Source organism: Vanellus vanellus (genome assembly GCF_965231255.1).
Source record: "Vanellus vanellus genome assembly, chromosome: 20".
NCBI lineage: Eukaryota > Metazoa > Chordata > Aves > Charadriiformes > Charadriidae > Vanellus > Vanellus vanellus.
In genome coordinates, this window is record NC_138925.1 from 1,563,514 (window position 1) to 1,582,463 (window position 18,950).

Sequence of the window (18,950 nt, forward strand, 5' to 3'; positions counted from 1 at the left end):
GTCAAAGTCATTTGCAAATTACTTGGGAAGGAAAAAAAAAACACCCTGGACGGCTGAAGTGAACTGTGTAGACTGAAGCCAAGGTAAAGAGAGTGAACTACCCAGCTGAGTCTAGCTTCGGTTGAAACCGGCTACTTCAACATTGCCTTGCAGGTAGGAAAACAACCCTCCCGGCTAGGAAAGCCAGCCGACTTCTGTGTTTAGCAAGCTGCCAGCTAGATCGCTGCCGAGAACTTCGAACAACCCTTTGCAGACAATCTACACTTCTGTTTGGCAGCTATTACTGACTGACTGAGAATTAGGTGCTTTGTGAGGGGAGTCAACAACAAATGAAGGAAGAATAGAGCAGATGCAAACCGACTAGTCTTCCAGGTGAGAAGGTTTCTGAACCTTCCTCCCACATTACTCTTGATTCTTAAAACCATCAATGGGTACAAAAGCACTAGTGCTCTGGAAGAAATTCAGGCTGAGCTTCCAAGTGCATAAAGCTGTTCTCTGCAACAGATACAGTTTAGTCTATCTGGAAATAAGAAGAATGGATAAACACTGAAATTTTTAATCATATCAGCTCTTACTCTGGTAATTTTAAGTGCTTCCATGCAATTTGAGCAGACTAAAAAAGACAAGTTTAAAGCCACAGAGGAAAGGGTCTCAGTGAGCAATACAGGACAAAAAGTCCTGGTATGCATTTATCCAACTAGCAGGTTCTACAGCCTAGTTAGCAGCAGAATTCGGGATGTGCCAGACACCATCTAAAACAGTATTTCAGGACTGAACAGATCTAAGAGAATTAGCTCAAGCACAATTAACCCTCAGCTTGCATGTGGGCAGTAAGGAAGCACAGCCAAGACCACCTTTTGATCAGGGATTGCCCAGATGAACTGCACTGCACTGCGCCTCACCACACCACCTCCAGCGCCAGTGTTCCGCACAATTCCATCAAAAGCCTCTTCCTTGTCAGCAAACATTCAGGCAAAGCTTTGTTTAAAAAAAAAAAAAAAAAAAAAAAAAAAAGGAGTCTCAGGATCCCAACTGGAAGAGGCAACATGCAATCTGGGCAAAAAGGTGCAAGATAAGCAAAACTTCAGGTTTCGTGAAGTTTAGCAATAAGGCTTTGTGCTTAAGATACTAGAGATGAATGCACAACAAAACTGAAAAGAGAGAAGGACTTGAAACTCTGCACTCCTAGTTCCATGCACATCAGGTAGGGACAAATTCTTTACAGAGCAGTGTGAAAGAGTTGTAGTCAATTCTGCAAGAGTAGACACGCAAAATTAAGTTCCTAGGGCATCCAAAGTCAAGGCAACCGGCCAGCTAGCCAGCTGATGGCTCCCATCCTCCCCTAGTATTCCTACCTTAAGGGGAAAGGATAATCAGGTTTCCTGGCCTTAAAACAGCTATTTTAGTTGGCTTTACACTCACGTTCACAAGTTAATTCACACAACATCATCATGTTTATATCTTAAGAACTATTTCATTGTTATTTTCTGTTTCAACAGAACTTTCACCTCAAGGCGGACACAGGAAACATAGCTCACCACCAACTGCACAGGAAGAGAAAGAAGTTCTTGCAAGTATGAAGGCTTCTAGTCTTAGAAGTACCAGAACTGAATTTTCCGAGAGGTTTTTTTTTTCCTCTTTGCCTCTCTTCAGTAGTGAGCTGCATTCTGTGTCCTAACCCACTTATTGCCCATAACACACCTTCTAAATTTTCAATAGCTATTTTCCTCCAACACAAAAGCAAACACAACGAGCACATCCTCCTCCATCACCCCTCTGCACTACACCTAATCTTCACAGGCTAATTTTCTTTGTACCACTGCCAACTCCTTGTGCTTTAGAACAAGAGGACAAAGAGAAAGCCACCGTGTCAACAGCAGAAACAGATCTTATACCCTTTCACACCCATATGGAGCTGGTTTTCCCCATAACTGAAAAAAGTATAGAATACAAGCAAGCAAAAATGGTCAAAGACCAACTCTCACCTGCGTAAGTGCAGAGCATTCCACATATTTGACAGCCTTCAGGTCCCGGGCCAGTTTTTCAGCCGTCTCTGGAGTTATGGGCTTCTGCTTGTTCTTGGCAAGTTTCTCAATTGTTGAGGGATCATCTCTTAGATCAATCTGGGTCCCAACAAGCAGGAAAGGAGTCTTTGGACAGTGGTGAGTAATTTCAGGTACCCACTAAAGACAGAAGACAAAATATTTGTTACTAACCACCTAAGATAACTCCCGACCTATTTCCAAAAATCACTGCAGCAGCTCCCTTTTTAGGCAGACTTCAACCAACCTTTTCTTTCACATTTTCAAATGAAGAAGGAGACACCACTGAAAAACAGACCAGAAATACATCTGTCTGTGGATAGCTGAGGGGTCGTAATCTATCATAGTCTTCCTGACCTAGAAGAGGAGAAAATTAACACAGTATTAGACCCAGACAACAAAACACTGCCTTTTACAGGTAGTTAGAATGCATATCCCGGCACAATAGCATTACTGTGATTAATCCTAACTCTTAAGCAAATACACATGCCCTGAACCCAAACATTCAAAGATCCTATTTTTCAAATTCAGAATTCATTCAGTTGCTATGTAACAATGAGCTGCTTAAAGTCACAGGAGAGCTGGGAAGTCTGATAGGAGTACGCTCTAGTAAATTTTTAGAACAAACACCCTCAGACTGCCTAACACTTTCCTCAATTATAACGAAAAGTTCCAGAACACCGATCTGGTTATAGATGAAGTCTTCTGCACCTAGTTCATTCATTAAAAGTATTATGCCATCAAATTTCATCACCCTGCAAAAACCCTGCAGTTTGGGGGGGGGAAGCACTTACGTTCACTAGAATGTTCTGACCTACGCTTGCAAACACTTAATGAAGTGTCCTCCAAGCAGCAAGAGGAGAATGCTGCTGGTACAGGTAAGTATGTTCAGGCCGTCCAGCAGCATTCCCCTAAAAATGCATCAAAGTCCCAGCACCAGCTGAGTTTCAGAGGAAGCCAGGCTCTTCCCTGTGGGTCGGTAAGAGCAGGCAGTCCCTGCAGGCCACCACTAGCACTGACCCACCAGCCTGACTCTGCCCTAACTCATTCTTAAACTTCCTCTTGCTCCATTCAGTAGCACTTGCTCCTACCACTAAAGGAGCTGCTGTACTCACTGGCAACCACATCAGAAACACTTGTTCAAAATGCCTCAGATTTCAACTGATGCTCTCTCACCTACCATACAGGACAAAGACCTTTGAGACCTTGAAGGAGATGACTCAACACCTTGGACATCTCAGTAGAGGAAGATCTAGAGTTTGAAGACAGAGGCCTAAACAGCTTGTTACAGCTATCACGCTTGGCTGGACACACAGGAGCTAAGCACTGACCAAAATGTCTTGTTGCGATTGTAACAGACTACTCCAAAAAGCTTTGTCTTCATAGTACAGTCTCAAAGGATTTTATTTTTTTTTTTTTAATTTGACAGTAATAGGGGTTTTATCCATTGTTAAGTTCTGCAACTTATGCTGGCTACTATTTATCAAAATGCAGGTGACCTTTAAAGAACAAAAGCCTCCCACTTCAGCAGCCCAGGTCCGAAAGGAAAGCCTTTATATTCACAAGTGCGTGAAGGCACCTACGTGCACTCAGTAAGTGTTCAGAATTACTAGACGGATTGCTGCACTCGTGTTGACAGGCAGTCCATGGATATGCATATCTACAGGTGCAACAATTTACAGAGGCCCAAACCCACAGGACCTCAGAGACAAACGGGGCAGAGAAGGAACTAACACAGCTTTTAGCCATGCAGGTACCGCAGTGCTATAGTTGACACTCATCTAAGTACCAGTCCCTGCAGCAGCATACACAACGTGGCAGGAAGGAGCCTCTCTTCTCCACTCAGCTCCTTATCCATGAACGAGGCAGTCTGCAGTAACTAGCACACAAATCGCATTTCGGTGAAGAATGTGAAGAGCTAATTGAAGCTATAGTGTTTAATTAGAAGTGTAAGATCATTTCATTAATCGACTAAGAGACTAATGATGCATCTGTAAGAATATATCTGGAAACAGTCAGATTAAGTTCTATGAAGACAATTTTAGGTAACAGCTTATCAACTAAGATCTCTGGAAGGACTCTCTTCAAGGAGAGTTTACAATACCAGGTGCTGCCATACCACTTTGGTATTATTACAAGTTGGGGACTGGGTAATTAGCAGTCAAACCAGTTTCTCTCCTTTCTTGCTAAATTTTCACATGTGCAAATCAACGTGTAGTTGTTTAATCATTGCATGCTTCTTCAGCAGAAATTGAGATACAGTCCAATAACCATAAACAAAGAAGCCTGCAGATTTATTTTTAGTTTTAAAAAAGCCCACAGTGAGAGGGTTTATTAAACTCCACGTGACATCCTGATTTCATCCATGTTAAGAATGCAAACACATGCCACATGCACATCTAAGGTGTTCTAATGTTGGGCATTCTGTCTTGACATCTGGTCAAAAAATAGCCTATTTACTATACAAAAACCACACACAATCCACATATTTTATTCAACACAATTGTCTCATTTTGTTTAAAAACATGGAAAACCCCTATCTTTCAGGTATCCCCTAGATTAGATATCAATGTTTGAAACTTGTCATCTGGTGTCACAAAATCAAACAGCTCTAAAGGAAGTCAAAGGTTTTCTTGTTTTGGTTTGGTTTTGGAGGTTTTTTTTGGTTTTGATTTTTAATAAACTCAATTTAACAACTTCCCAAAGGTCAGGAAGGAACAGTCAAGAAAGATTGTGCTCTTTCATTAAAAAAAAAAAAAGAACCAACTGTATGTCTTCATGTTCAATATCATCTCAACAAAATCTTGTGTAGTTACAATGACACAAGCACTTGATTTCTTACCTGCAGTATCGAAGAGGCCTAGGGTGTAAGGCTCTCCTCCAATCATCACTGTTACAGCATAGTTATCAAAAACCTGGTAATAAAAAAAAAAAAAAAATGAGAAGCACATTTAAGAAGATGTGAATAAGCCATGTTTCAAACCATGTCCTACTCACCTTGCCAGACCACCTCTGATTTGTGCAAGAGTCATCTGCACAGGGTAACAGAAGCCATTCGACTTACACTGCTGTTACCATTAGGGCTCTTAACAGGACAATTCAATTTGGAATAGGGATGCAAGAGCTGTTTCCATGAGAGATCTCAAGCCCAGGCATGCCAGGGTACACCACTGCACAGAACAGGGTAAAAGCTACTGATTAAAGCACCTGCAATTACAGGCAAGAGCTGTTGCAGAGGTTTCCCACACTGCCACAGAAATTTCAACCTTCACACTTGGTCTGACCCAGTAAACACATCCCCACAAAGGCAGAACTGATAAACTTCAGCCCTTCGGGGCACAGAGCTATGGGGCTGCTTCTCACAGAACCGAGTCCTCTGAAGTTCGTCTTTCTGGCCACCTAGGGAATCCAATGCAGACTCCATGTCTTCAACGGGAATTTATCCTCCATCTTTGGAGAAAGCAATATAGTTCATCGAAATCAGTCTGTGCCCAATTCACTCTCAATCTAGATGGAAAATCCAGCTCCAGAAGATCAAGTATTGTCTCTGTACGGCACCTAGCACAACAGTACTGTGCTCAAGGGCAGACCTGCTACACAGGGTAGCCAACACGACCAAAAATGCTTCCCCCAGTAACTTGTTCACAACACAACTGAGCGTGAGGACCTACCCAAAGCCTTCTCCTTCATCACCCCCATACTCAGCATTAAGGAGTCAGTATCCTTAATTTCAACAGCCACTTTATCTTCAGAATCACAACAGACAGTATTTCAGAAAGTGCCTTTGGCAAAAAAATCTTTCCCACTAAAAAAAAAAAAAAAAGCCAACAGCCTGTCCCTGCATACTGTGCTGCAAGGTTACTGGGAGACAGTTGAGATCTCTAAATAAGAATAGGGAAGCTCTGCTTCAACACAAATCTGAAGTCCAAGCAGCTCCTGCAGCTGAAGTAAACCACATCATTAAAAAGGCCAGCAGTCATCTCAAAAGCTTTTCATGGAAGTGAGGAGGGACGGACATGGAGAAATAAGCAGTCACATGCATCTATTAACAGGGTTTTAGTAAGAGCTTAGGTCCTTGAGAAAATCCCACTAAAAATTGAGATAAGACCAGCAAGACAGCACTTGAAAGCTGAACTTCCAAAGGTTCAGATCCTTCTCCTTTCCACCTGACTGCCCTGGTTAAAGCAATACCCGACACCACACTATTTTTTTCCACTTTTCACAACTCGGAGACTGACAAAGCAGCTATGGCCACAGCATGCTGCACGTCCCCAGGAACATCAGCTAGAAGCAGAAGTCACCTCTCATGCTCTTTTGGATTAGCATTCAAGATTTTAAAGTACTGCAAGAGATTAAAACACTCATCTCCATTACCTGCAGCCCAACCCTTCACCCATCGCACTGAGTTTGCCTTACTGAACACCCCAGAAAGTGTCCAGCTACAAGTAAGACCTTCAAGGCTGGAGGAGGGTGGAAGGCATTTCACAGAGCACATTCCATATACCACAACTACTACTTCAAGAGTCCAAAGGACAGGTCAGGATGAGAACTCATCTATTGCTAGGTACAGGACAAGAAACTGGAATACTCTATGCTGAAGGTCAGAGCATTTGCTCTTTCAGATGTCAGAAGACAGTCGGCAGCTTAATCCCCCAAAGACATCCCCTCATTTTTGCCCAGTGAACAGCAAGTCGATAATACCACTTGTGGCTGCCCCTTAGGGGGATTAGCATGTATTTTCCCTCACTATTTTTTGGTAAGTTTTTTGCAGGCTTAAGGTCCCTAGGTGCAAAACAGAAATTTTTTTGGTTTTTTTTAAGGTACAGCCACTATTGAAAAAGTCTGGGGTTCAGCTCTAAGGAGGCCGGGATTACAAGGCTAGCCTTCAGACAAACCTGGCAACTGCAGGCTCATCGCACACCCACAGACAACTTCATCCTCAGTTGTGCTAAACAGGCTCAAAACCAGAGCAAAAATTAGCCCAATGAGTTTCAATTCCTGCCAGTGCCAGACAGCCCATTACAGCATGAGCTTTCATGTGACAAGACTCGCACCTGATCTGCCACTACCCAGATGTTGCCAGTGCCTTTCCACAGACATGCCCCATGCCGCCTTTTTTTGAGAATGGCAATGACATAAAAAATATGCAGGTGACAAACCAGGTGCAGTACCAGTATGAAACCCATCTCCCACTGAGAAATATCCTAAAAAAAAAAAAAAAAAAAAAAAAAAAAAAAAAAAAAGCTACAGAACACTGAGCCAAGTGAAAGAAACTGATCTATTAGAACTGGTGCATTTTCCATGGATGTTCTGGCCACACTGGTGCACAAGCACAGCTACGCAGGGCAACAGCACAGGCAGTTCACACCAGGCGCTCCCGTGCCTACAGACACAGCACAGCTCCATTTGAAGCCAGACTGTTACCGATTTGCTAAAGCACCCCTACCTTCCACTAACTGCTCTGTGCCCTGCGCTGCTGGACACCCTCAAGGCAGAAGGGTGCCACCTTCATCTCAAGGGAGACTTCACAGTAGCTGCTGCAGCTGGATTCCTGGTGTTTGTCACTACACTGGCCCTGATTTACCAGCTTCTAAAAAAAAATCAGAAATTTATCTCCAGGTTTTTTTGTGCTTAAACATTTTTATGAAGCAGGTTTGAGTCCTACCTACTTTATTCTAGGGTCCTTATTCAGCCACACACATTCTGGGAACATTAAAGCTTGTCAACTCGCAGACAGGTTGCTTTCATTTTGGGAACAGTGCTATCTGTTAAATTTCTTTGCCCATTTATTACTAGAAGTATTAACCAGAATATCAGAGGTTACTTACCAGTTTCCAGTGTATGAAATATGCCTCCAGGCGACCCACAGAATTAGGAATAGGCCTGTGATATTCCCAGAACAGTGAGTGCCTCAAGCCATGAGGTTCAGTGGTAAATACTATTCCAGAAACATGGGACAGTTTTAAAAGGCACTATAAAAAAGCCTTAGCACACCTTAAGCACACTTTACTGGCAAGGAACTTTGTTTCCTTGAGTTTCCACATTGCTTGTTAGCAGGGATTTACAGACAGTACTACCATCTGCAGGACAGCAGACAAACTTGCAAGCCTTCAGAACACTTTAAGATTACAACATTTTTCAATATAATTAAGGGCCATTTCACTAGGGATAAGTATAGAAACGCTCACTGCCTGAACTCCCTGACCTCTCTCATTTTGTCCTGACCATAAAGAATAGCTTAAATAGGGCAAGCAGACTTCCACAGACACAGCACGGGATGTGGTTGATCTAGACGCATCACAGCAGGATACTTAACACCACTCTCAAAAACCTGAGAATGGCAAAACACAGTTTCAAATGCAACTTCTTCCCTTCCATAATGAGAGGATCTCCATGAGATGAACTTAGGTTTCCATTTCCACAGCACAACCCTCAGGTTCCTAACGGTGGTCATTGCATCCAACCTGAAATTCTCAGCTTTGGGAGTCCTTTCATCTTTTGTTCCAGATCTACAACTAAACACAAACATTTTTGTTCTGTGGAAGTCTGTCCTATTCTTAACAAACCTCAAATTTGGTAAGTTGAAGATCTTTGGATAGCGTACAAAACCAATACCTCAAAAAGAGGCAACGAAGTTCACTGCAACTTCTTTTCCACAAAGAAAGGACATTTTTATAAAGCAGCAGCTGTTCTGAAAGAGCTATCAGGCAAGAGCTACCCTGCATCTCGGAGGAGCTACCTGTTCTTTTAATAATAACAGAAAAGATCATTTACCCTTCCACCAACAGGTATTCAACCTCTTCACAATGCATTTCCAGATCCAAATTTGTTTGAGGTATCTGGATAAACTCTTCAATCTGTAGATGTGTAGAAGATGGCCTTTTCAGGTCCGTAACAGAGAAAACTAATAAAAAGAGCACCCAGAAGCCAAAGTCTCTCACAGCAACCTCACTAAAAAAACTGAACCACCTCAGTGTCAGCAGGCTGATCTTCATATGCAATATTAACAAGAAAAGCACTTTTCTATTAGAAAGATAATGCACACGTGCCTTGCAGGCAGTCAGCAAACTGTTCCCAACTTGATCTTTAGATAAGCCACGGGACTCAGTGTCTCAGAAAACTGAGCCTATAAGACTCAAAAAGGTTACTTAAAAACAGTCAAGGACTACACACAAAGACGGCAAGTGTTTGGAAGTACAAATGAATGAGACTGGGCAGTCTAGATCCAAACAGGAATTCAGCTAGGCGTGCGTGAAATAACTAGCCACACTCCACAGTTCACTGCACAACCTCTGCATCTCTCAGAGTTGCAAAGCAGAAATGAGCATCAGAAAATGTTAACTGCAGTTACCAACTATTCTAGCAACATAAAATACTACTTTCTCTAAAAATGAAGATGTGGCAAGAACTGAGAGAGCAAGCAGGGAAAGCAAGTGTTCCTGCTCCTTGCTCTCCACTTAGCAGTTCAAACAACTGCAAATAATCTTGGTCACAGAATTCTGCTGGTGGCAGCCAAACAGAAGCCCAGATTCTGCGAAGCAGTCAAGCAGAAGGAACTGACCACATACAGGAAAGGTATCCCAGCGCTACCAGGCAGCCGCAGTGTACCAAACACACTGATTACTCCTCTCCCATGATGTATTACTTAGTCTCCAAGAGGAAAGCAGGCTGTAAGAACAAGTATTAAGGCGTGCATGCCACAAAAGTTAGTTAGGAAGGAAACTCATGCTGCCCTACTACCCCACCATGCCCAAAGAACAACTAGAGCCATTCACACACTTACCGTTGGTACGTATTCCGATGGGAATTTATTTGTTGTGTAAGAAATTAAGAGACAGGTTTTACCAACAGCACCATCACCCACAACTACACACTTGATCGTCTGCATAGCTGAAGTCTACTAGAATATCAACTCCAATGAGAACCTAGAAGGAAAAAAAAAAAGAAACATATATTTAGATGTTTCTCATTCTCACCATATAGCAGTACAGGTCATTGATGAGCTTCAACTGGAGCCCAAACCACTACCAGCACGTATAGGATCTGAAAATGAGACATTCCTAGATCAGTTGGTAGATCCCTTCTCTCCATCACACACACAAGATAGGAAGCTGCTTATTTTCATAAATGCAAATACCTCCTCCCTACAGCCAGACCCCTCCTCCCGCTGCATACAATTGTCAACCACCACCTAAGACATGGTCACTTTTCTACACTGTGAAGGAGGACTAGGTAAATTCAGTGTGATTTTTTTCCTAGTTACCTAGAAGTAGGGAAAAAGAGTCTTAAGACCTTTCCAGACTGTTTTTAGGGTATGGAAGTACACAGCATTAGATGCACCGAAAGTCAACAGCGTAAGCTTGGGTCTCCATAGCTGCTGAGTAACATACATGCCTCCCAAGAGATCTTCCCTCTGCAGAGCACTTCAGTAAAGAGAGCTCAGCAGTATGAGCTTTGAAACTAGTTTACGGGATAAAAATAAGCAGGTACAGACAGAAATAAACAGATTAATGGCTCGTCCCCCTGCCTTTTTTGCCTTTCTTTTTTGTTTGGGGGGGAGGGGTGTGTGTGTTAGGTTTGGGGCTTTTTTTTAAAGCTCAAGTACATTTCTACAATCTTTTGGTTAAAGTCACTACTTAACATGTACCTTTATCCCCACTGCGAAGTGGCTAACAGCCCTGAGAAGCTCAGCAGGGCACCTGGTTCCCAAGGAATCATATTACTCTCCAGACATTACAAAATCATGTAACCAGCCACTTCCACACCGTCCCAGCACAGACTTTAGCACATGAACTAAATCAATATTTGCCATCAATGCCACCTCCAAACATTATTTAGTTACCTCCAGTGCCAGATACAGCTGCCCTTCATTAATACATTGCTTTAATTATTAAAGTACCAGGCCTCTGGCCATTCATTCACATACAGGTGTGAAATCCTGACCCCAGTATACCTAGAGGCAAAGCTCCCACTGACTTTCAACGCTTCCATATTATTTGGAGTATTTTTATTTACAGCAACAAAGACTTGCAAACCAAGTTACCCCCTGCCAGGGCGTGGGGGGAGAGGACAAGAAGAAACACCCATTGCAGCAAATTTACCCTCAGAACAGTGGCAATGCTTTAGCCTAGGATGGATGTTGCCATGGCTCTCAGACCTGCGTAACCGCATCAAAAAAAATTGAATTGATCCCTACTGAACTAAGCCTTTGGGCACTTCCTTGGGATTTCACTTCTCAGAGCGATCTGGAAGAAGTACAATGCAATTCCAGGTTTTTGAGTGTTCTGGTCGTAGCTAGCAACATGATCTGATACTACACATCCCATCCATCACTTGCAAGGCTAGCAGTTGCCTTTCAACTCAAAACAAACCTTATACCACTTCAGATGCTGCAGGGATGCTCAAAGATTTAGACAGCCAGCTAACTTCATAACAAACATCCTCAAAAGTTCCTAAAAACAGTACTTGTAGGTGAATACTAATCACTACCACTCCCACAAACCACAGAGAGATCCACAGCAGTCAATTTTAGGAAACAGCCACAAAGGCGCTTCCTCAGAGCAGGACATCAACTTAGTACATCACGCACTCAACACTGCTACCTATACAGCTTCTTTCAACATACACACAGACGATGAAGGATTTGCATAGGCATCAAGTGTTATCACCGGTCCTCTACTTGGTGCCGTATTTCAATAGCAAAATAATACAATCTGTTGATTTATGAAGCACGGCTCAGTTTCAGACAGGATGATCAGCAGCACACAGCAAAGCTGCATCAACAGGCCCTTCATTAATACTACAAAAAGCTCTGCGATTTGGCCCTGAAGCAAACACATGTTTACTCGGAAGGACGAAGCAATCATTTCCATTTCAAAAGACATAAACAGTTGAGGTAACACGAACACAGAAAACGTTTAAGTAATATTAGTTGATATTGCCTGGACTGCTAAGGTGCTCACGTATTTCTGCATTGCCATGCTGCTGGCATGGATCACTGAGAAAAAGTCACATTTTAGAATTAAAAAAGCCACCAGAAAGCAAGCAGGCAATGGAACAGAGCAACTCAGTCCCAAATTAAGAAAGGCTTCACGCTTAAAACAAAGGTGGAAAGGGATGACTCACTTGTTAAGTAGATTTTAAAAAACACATCAAAACAGGTATCAGACCTAGCTAACCAACTCAAGCACACTCCAACTAAAGCCAGCCCAAATTACCAGCACGCTTCACTAGCTTGCCAGCCTTATCCATGCCATAAGGCACCATCATGCCTTTTGTTTGGGGATTTACCCAAACACAGCCATCCAGCTGTGCCACTGCACAGAACAGGTAGCAGCCTTCATGAATTCCTTTCAGAGTTAATAATTTTAGCACAAAACAACTCCCCACACTGGATTTCCCAGCCATTTCTCGTATGCTTTTTCAATTTCAGCTGGAATTCATTACACCATCCCCCACACTGAGGAAATCTCTGCCCCAGCTGTCCTTGCTCACCCCAAGTGCTATCACAAGGGGACTCCAGCATCACAGCATTATGCAGCCACCCCTTTAGAGACACCCCATCTCCCTTCCACCCTGCCCTCCCCTGGCAGACACCTCCTCCTCCACTCAGTATTTTTCTCCTCCCTTCTGGCTCTACCTCCTCCTCTACCCTCTCACCCCAGTTATTTGTATTTTCTTGTTTACCCATAATTTGCAGGTTACACATCTGCTTCAAGACAGCCTTTCCAGAATCCAGAAAGCACACTAGAGGAAAAATCCAACTCTGGAGCACTTCCTAAGCTCATTGCAGCATACCTATCCACGATTAACTATAAATCTTAAAATTCTGTATTGCACTTGTACAAGAAACACTCACATATGCCCTTCAAAAACAAAAAGAGACAGAGAGATGTATTTAGCATTACTCTTTAAAACTCATTACTCCAGAGAGCATCAAGCAAGCAACAAAATGAAAGCACAGTATGAGAAAGCCCATCGGTGCAGTAGGCGAGTGTACTGCAAACCTCCAGTTCTGCCCTGTCCTGACCCAGCCAAGGCCCCCACTGGCTCTGGGAAGGGCTCAGCTCAAAGACTCCGGCTAGGACAAAGCACAGGCTGCGCATACACGCCTTGCACGCAGGCTGCATTACTCCTGCAACACTCAATTCTGACTCTGAGGGAATGCAACTTGATCTACATAATTACTCTCGTACAATAAAGAACAGCAGCAGTTCAAATTAAGAGTATTTCCCATAAAAGCACTGCTTACTCTCAGCCTGCACCTCAAATTCATGGGGTTGATATGGTCCACATCACCGATTCAAACGCGTACCACCCTACGCTGGGTGTGAGCGGGAGGGAAGGGCTCTGAACTCAACCCACACACCACCTTTTCCTCCCGGCTGACCCAATCCTTTGAGTATTCTGGCAGTGGGAACAAAACAGAGTGCAAATAACCCGAGGCCTCACTCCAGAACATAAAGCAGAACCTGAACTGCACAACAGGCCACGTGGAAAAGCCTCACTGGGGTTGTTTAGTTGTTGTTGGTTTGTTTTCTTTTTTCCTAAAGGAAGAAATTAACAGAATTTACCATGAAAAACATTGAACTGACCCACTAGAAGTTCTCTATGTACCAAGCGACTACCACTTCCTCACAGATCCCCCTTCCCCCACCCCATGAGAGACTTCAGGATTACACCCTTAAAGGACCAAAACACATTCCAGCGCATCTTTAGGTAAAAGGATCCCCTCACCTTTTTTTTTTTATCCTTAATGACTATACAACTTTATCTTTAAATACTGAAATAAGAAAGCCTAAGTTTTAAACAGATCAGAGTCTTAAGCATAGGCCTCAAGAGTCTTACCAGTGGGAAAGTGGAGTTGTTGAATAAGTTATTTTACTTGGATTAGCAGGCTTTCTAGATTAGCAGGATGAGCTACTTTATGTTCACCACTTCTAAAGAGGTCCACGGAACACAGCTGAAAACAAGCTCATTTTTAGGGAGCTCAGGTGCACCACCCTGGGACCTGCTCTTCCATTGGAAAAGCTTTAAAGACACATACATCACTGTCTCGTGGTTTAAAAGAAATGTAGTCCAGTACAAGATACAGCTTGAGAATAACTCATCCCCCCCCTCCAAAGTAGCCTAATAAAAGGAAGTCGACACACACAACACCCAGCAGGACTAGAAAACACACTGCATAGTTTTAAATATCTGAAAGAATCGAAACAGACTGGAAAACGGTAAAGTCATCTCAGTTTGAGTGCAGTGAGTGGATTTTGAGCCATCGAGCCAAGCCCAGAGAGGAGAGCTGATAAAGACTGGGAATGTAATGCAAGACAAGATGGCTTAGTTCCATTCCACAAGATCTAAAGACATATTTAAAAAAAAAAAACACAAACACACACAATACTGAATTGATTTAATTTCTCAACCTCTCTGTATTGTAATCAAAGACTCCATTGCTTCAGGAAAGTACTTGTTAACTGATCATACTTCTAATATTCGTTGATTTTAACCTGTACAGCACGTGATCACAGCAGCAGGATTTCACAGAATTCAACAACATCCTGGAAACTGTGGATTACAAAGCCTCATAAAGTTTGTCAAATTCATCAGATGGCCCTATTCCAGACTCAACAGGCCCACTTTACAGAATTTTGCTTTAAAGCTCGGTTACATTTTTGTGAAAGACAGCTGATGCGCATTTAGGATTAATCCCAAAAAGTGGCAGAAGTGCAAATGTTGCAATGAAGAGTTAACTCAAGTCTCCACAGTGGGATGTTGTGTACATAGGTAATCCTTCCTCGTGCAAAGGAAAATTTAGAATTATGCACTTTCTTCATACAGGCCTGTGCACGCACCAAAAGACACCAAGAGATTAGAAAAGGGTGAAGGAATCCATGGTACCTATGGCAGGTTCCCATTTACTAAACAGAAGTTGCAAGAAATGCCGTCCCAAATGCACCCTGACAGAGACAGCCACAACCCCTCTTGTACAAGCCTAATTTTCCCATTTTAATGGCAAGCACATGAAATGTGGTGTTGGTAGGGGAGCTCCTTAGTTTTAAAAACCACCCGTAACACAGAGTAGTCGCAATATATTCTAGCGGCAATAGGAACTACTGACTGCAAAGAATTCAGTGAAATTTTGTGGGTCTTTGTACACAATCAGTGTTCTCTCCTAAAGCAAAAGGTAAGAATCTTCATGATCGTACCGTACAAGCAAATTTGATGTTGAAACCACAAGCCTTCAAGCTTGCTAAGATTCCTTTTATTTTTAAGCTACTGAAGCCTGTTTTCAGGTCAAAATGTGTAGCACTCTCCTCGCCAAAGGAAACCGAGCTGTCAAATCTGTCCACACATCCTGCACTAGTTTCCTGCCGAGCCCCAGCAGCACCGCGACTTCCTCTTTCAGGCGGGACTGAAACTGCTGCCATTTCATCACAGGTACCGGCTGAACGCAGCTTGCTGCGAGCAACTGCCGGCTGATGACCAAGAACCATTTCATGATGCTTTTTAGTACACACCATTAACTCACGAGTCTAAGCTGAACCAGCTTGTCATAGCTTCCAAATCCTGTTTGAGCGCCTGCTACGCCATGCAAGAAAACAGAACCGTTTTTGAAGACTAAGACCATTAATATTTTTTTCCTCCCGCACAATGCAATTGTACAGTAAACAGGTTATTCATTTAACTCCTGTGAGCTCAAAGCACTCGGGAGTCCACAGCAAAAGGAACAATATTCACAGGATTTTACACATGCTGATCTCTGTTAACCACTTTCACACTTCCACATTGCTTTCATTTCATACCTTATAAAAAAACACACACACATTTCCAAATAAAGTGTTTGTGTTTGATTTGTTCCTAGATTAACCACATCTATTCCAAGGCACTCTTGCCCTACCGTTTCAAGGTCTCTTGTCACGTCCTTTAGCCGTACTACAAACTAACACTTTTGCTTTTCAAATTGAAAAGTCCCCCAAATCAAGGGCACCAAAGAGAGAAAATCAGCTACCACGATCCAAGCAATCATGTTTGCCCACCAGATAGCTAGCAGTATTATATGGGGAAGGTATTAATTGAATGCTTGCATTACAAACCTGGCGCAGCAAACACTTCACCACAAAGATCACTGCAGACAATGCACCAGTTCTCTGTAAAGATCGCAAACTATGAATGAAGAGACCGCACAAGTTCAGCCATCAACAGCGGAGTTAAAAGACCTTGGACCTCTTCGTATACTGATATAGTCACAAACCTATGATGCAAAACCCCAACAGAAGCTGCTCTCTGATTAAGAGCTGAACTCCAGAAAGACAAACTGGCAGAGAAGGCAAAACTGGATTCAAGAGCAGTATTACCACAGCCAGTGTTCTCCTCCACAGGGGTACAGCAGCCATTTACTGAGGTTACCTAAATCTTCTAGCCCAAAGCCCCCCACCTTTCAGCCTGCTAGGAAGCTCCTTCATGGAGATCTCACCCCAGAACTGAACACATGCACCAATTCTATGCTAGTAATGTGGTAAAAGAAATTTAGAAGAATACATTACACTCTAAACGACCTGGTGCCCAAGATCACCTGCCTGTCTCGCCCACAGCTCAGACTGCTGCAGGCACACAACCTATATACAGAAATGCTGTTGCTTCCCAAAGGTTCCAAATTGAGCTTAAGGCCCGGGTATTTAATTTCTTAAACAGAGCTTAAAAAGGCTGTCGAGCTATAAACCAGTGCAGGAGTCACACTCCCTTAGAATAAGGCAAATCATGGAGTCCAAGGCAGAACCTGCAAAAAGCAGAAGGGACAGACTGAAGAAACAATCTCATATCATATCAGTTTCAGGATCTTGAAAAAGATATCCTTCTTTTTAAACACTGGTTGTTTGGTTTTGGTTTTTTTTTTTTTTAACTGCCACTAACAAGTCAGGCAATCCATTAAATCCTATCTCAGAATTTGCACTCCACAAGGGAGAACCATCTCCAAAAATCAGCACTGCTATTTGGTTTATAGGGAAGGTGTCTAATCAGGAGACAGAAGGCCAAAAAAGCTCAGATGCACTACAAGCTGGTATCAAGACAAACACAAGAATTGGGGTACAGATGCAGATCTGCAGACGGTGGGTCTCAATCTGAAGGGACTCACAGCAGCAGAGCACACCCCAGCTCCAGCCTGCCCACACCCACAGTCTCAAACTGATGCTGGACACAAGAATGGGAAACATTTAGGCAGGCCCACAAAAGCGAGCTGTCTGGAGAGACACAGGAGCACCATCACCAATGGAGCTGGACTGGGAGCACAACAAACCTACTAGAGCTCTCTGGCTGATGTTCTTGAAACACACAAAACTTGCTATCATTCTGGGAACCCCTGTTAGAGATAAAGTATGTGTCTGGGATCTCAGAGCATCCCTAAATCAGCCACCCGGCAGAGCCTGTGTACCCCAACATCTCTGTAGTTTTGAAGCACCCGCTTCTAGAAAAGTTACTACGAATTACCAAGGAAGCAGTAAAGGATCTCTTCTCAAAACACAACTGTCAGATCAACTGGTATTTTATGCACTTAATGCATCTTTTTCTAATTAGGTAAGAACTGACAGCTACTTTGCACATCTTCATAAAGGCTCCTCAAAACAAACTGCTGAAGTAGAGACATACACAAGGTAGGAAGTGAAGACAGCTGGGTGGGGGAATTTTAAAAGCCTGAACCTAAACTACCAACACGTTTCAAGTTCTGTAACTTCAAAAAAAAAGAAGGGGAAAGCCATGTCATCCTATTTTAGTGCTAAGTTCAAAACAAGAAAGCAGCCCATGCAGCCTGGTCAGACAGCGACTGTGACTCAGCGGGCACTTTGCTGCCACACCAGTTCCAGCCATGCCTACATCTGCCCAGCAGCCTTAGTGCTGGCACAGCCCCACTCGCCCACTGCAAGGCTCACAACAGCTACCTTAACTTTACCAACCTCAACAGAAAAGAGCAGAAGTGTTAATTTCTCTGTTATCACCCTGGTTAAGGTTATACGCTGTCAAAACCTGCCCCAGATTAAACTCTGGGAAGTATGTGGGCTTACATTAAGTCTTCTTCTGTCAAAGGTATTTTAATCTTACATTATTACTCTTCACTTTCATACTTTACAGGAAGCTGTTTTACTCTAATGTGTAACAAAATCATGTTCAGTATTTTAATACCAAATTAAAAGACCTAACTTTAGCAGCTTAGTTTCATACTGTTAATATTTAAAAATACAAGCAGTACCTATACTCCACACATACTAACAAACCATGGCACACACTAGCCTCAATGTTTCTCTCCCCATACCAATATGCAACTACATTTAACAGTGGTAAAACAGACACTGGCAGAAGTTCCTCTATTTTGAGGCACATTTTTGCATAATGGAAAGCACCCTGCATGCGCATCAGTTGCAACGGATGGCTCCTCACTCCTGTTACACTCCGGGAACAGGACAGTTGTGGATGCTCCGTGACAGAAGGGTGCCTTGAGGATGCAGTGTGTTTGGGGGGGGGGGATTGCACAGGTCAAGTAGCAACATACTGTCTGAGGACTAAAGAGATAAAGCTTTGTTGAAAAAACATGCAAAAGCGATTTTTCCAAGCCGCCAAGCTACCTTGGCGTTTCTATTAAAACTAACGAAGTAGCTGGAAATCTCGCTAGCGCCAGAACTGAAGCGGGAGAGGATGCCCTGCACTCACCTAAGCCGAGGAAGGAACTGGAGCAGCTGGAGCCGCCCTCCCTTGCACAGCAGAGGACGGGCCACCCACAGCGCCATGGCAGAGGCAGCAGGACCAAGAGTCTGTTGGGCAACTGGAAGTTTCTGAGCGGTAGGTAAATGCAGAAGATGCTCAAGAAAAAGTAACAGCCCCCACTCCAGGACGTGGAAGAGGCAGATCTTCTGAGAGGAA

General features: G+C 43.2%; 1 protein-coding gene across 1 annotated transcript in view; it reads right to left on the reverse strand.

Moving 5' to 3' along the window:
* Window positions 1-18,950, reverse strand: part of CDC42 (cell division cycle 42) — a 28,704-nt gene that overhangs the window by 5,395 nt on the left and 4,359 nt on the right. Inside the window, exons 2-5 of the mRNA XM_082493594.1 lie at window positions 9,826-9,967; window positions 4,885-4,957; window positions 2,290-2,399; window positions 1,986-2,183 (exon numbers count right to left, since the gene is read on the reverse strand). Coding sequence (XP_082349720.1) covers window positions 1,986-2,183; window positions 2,290-2,399; window positions 4,885-4,957; window positions 9,826-9,930 — 486 coding nt within the window. The 5' untranslated portion in view covers window positions 9,931-9,967. The remainder of the gene's footprint in view (window positions 1-1,985; window positions 2,184-2,289; window positions 2,400-4,884; window positions 4,958-9,825; window positions 9,968-18,950) is intronic.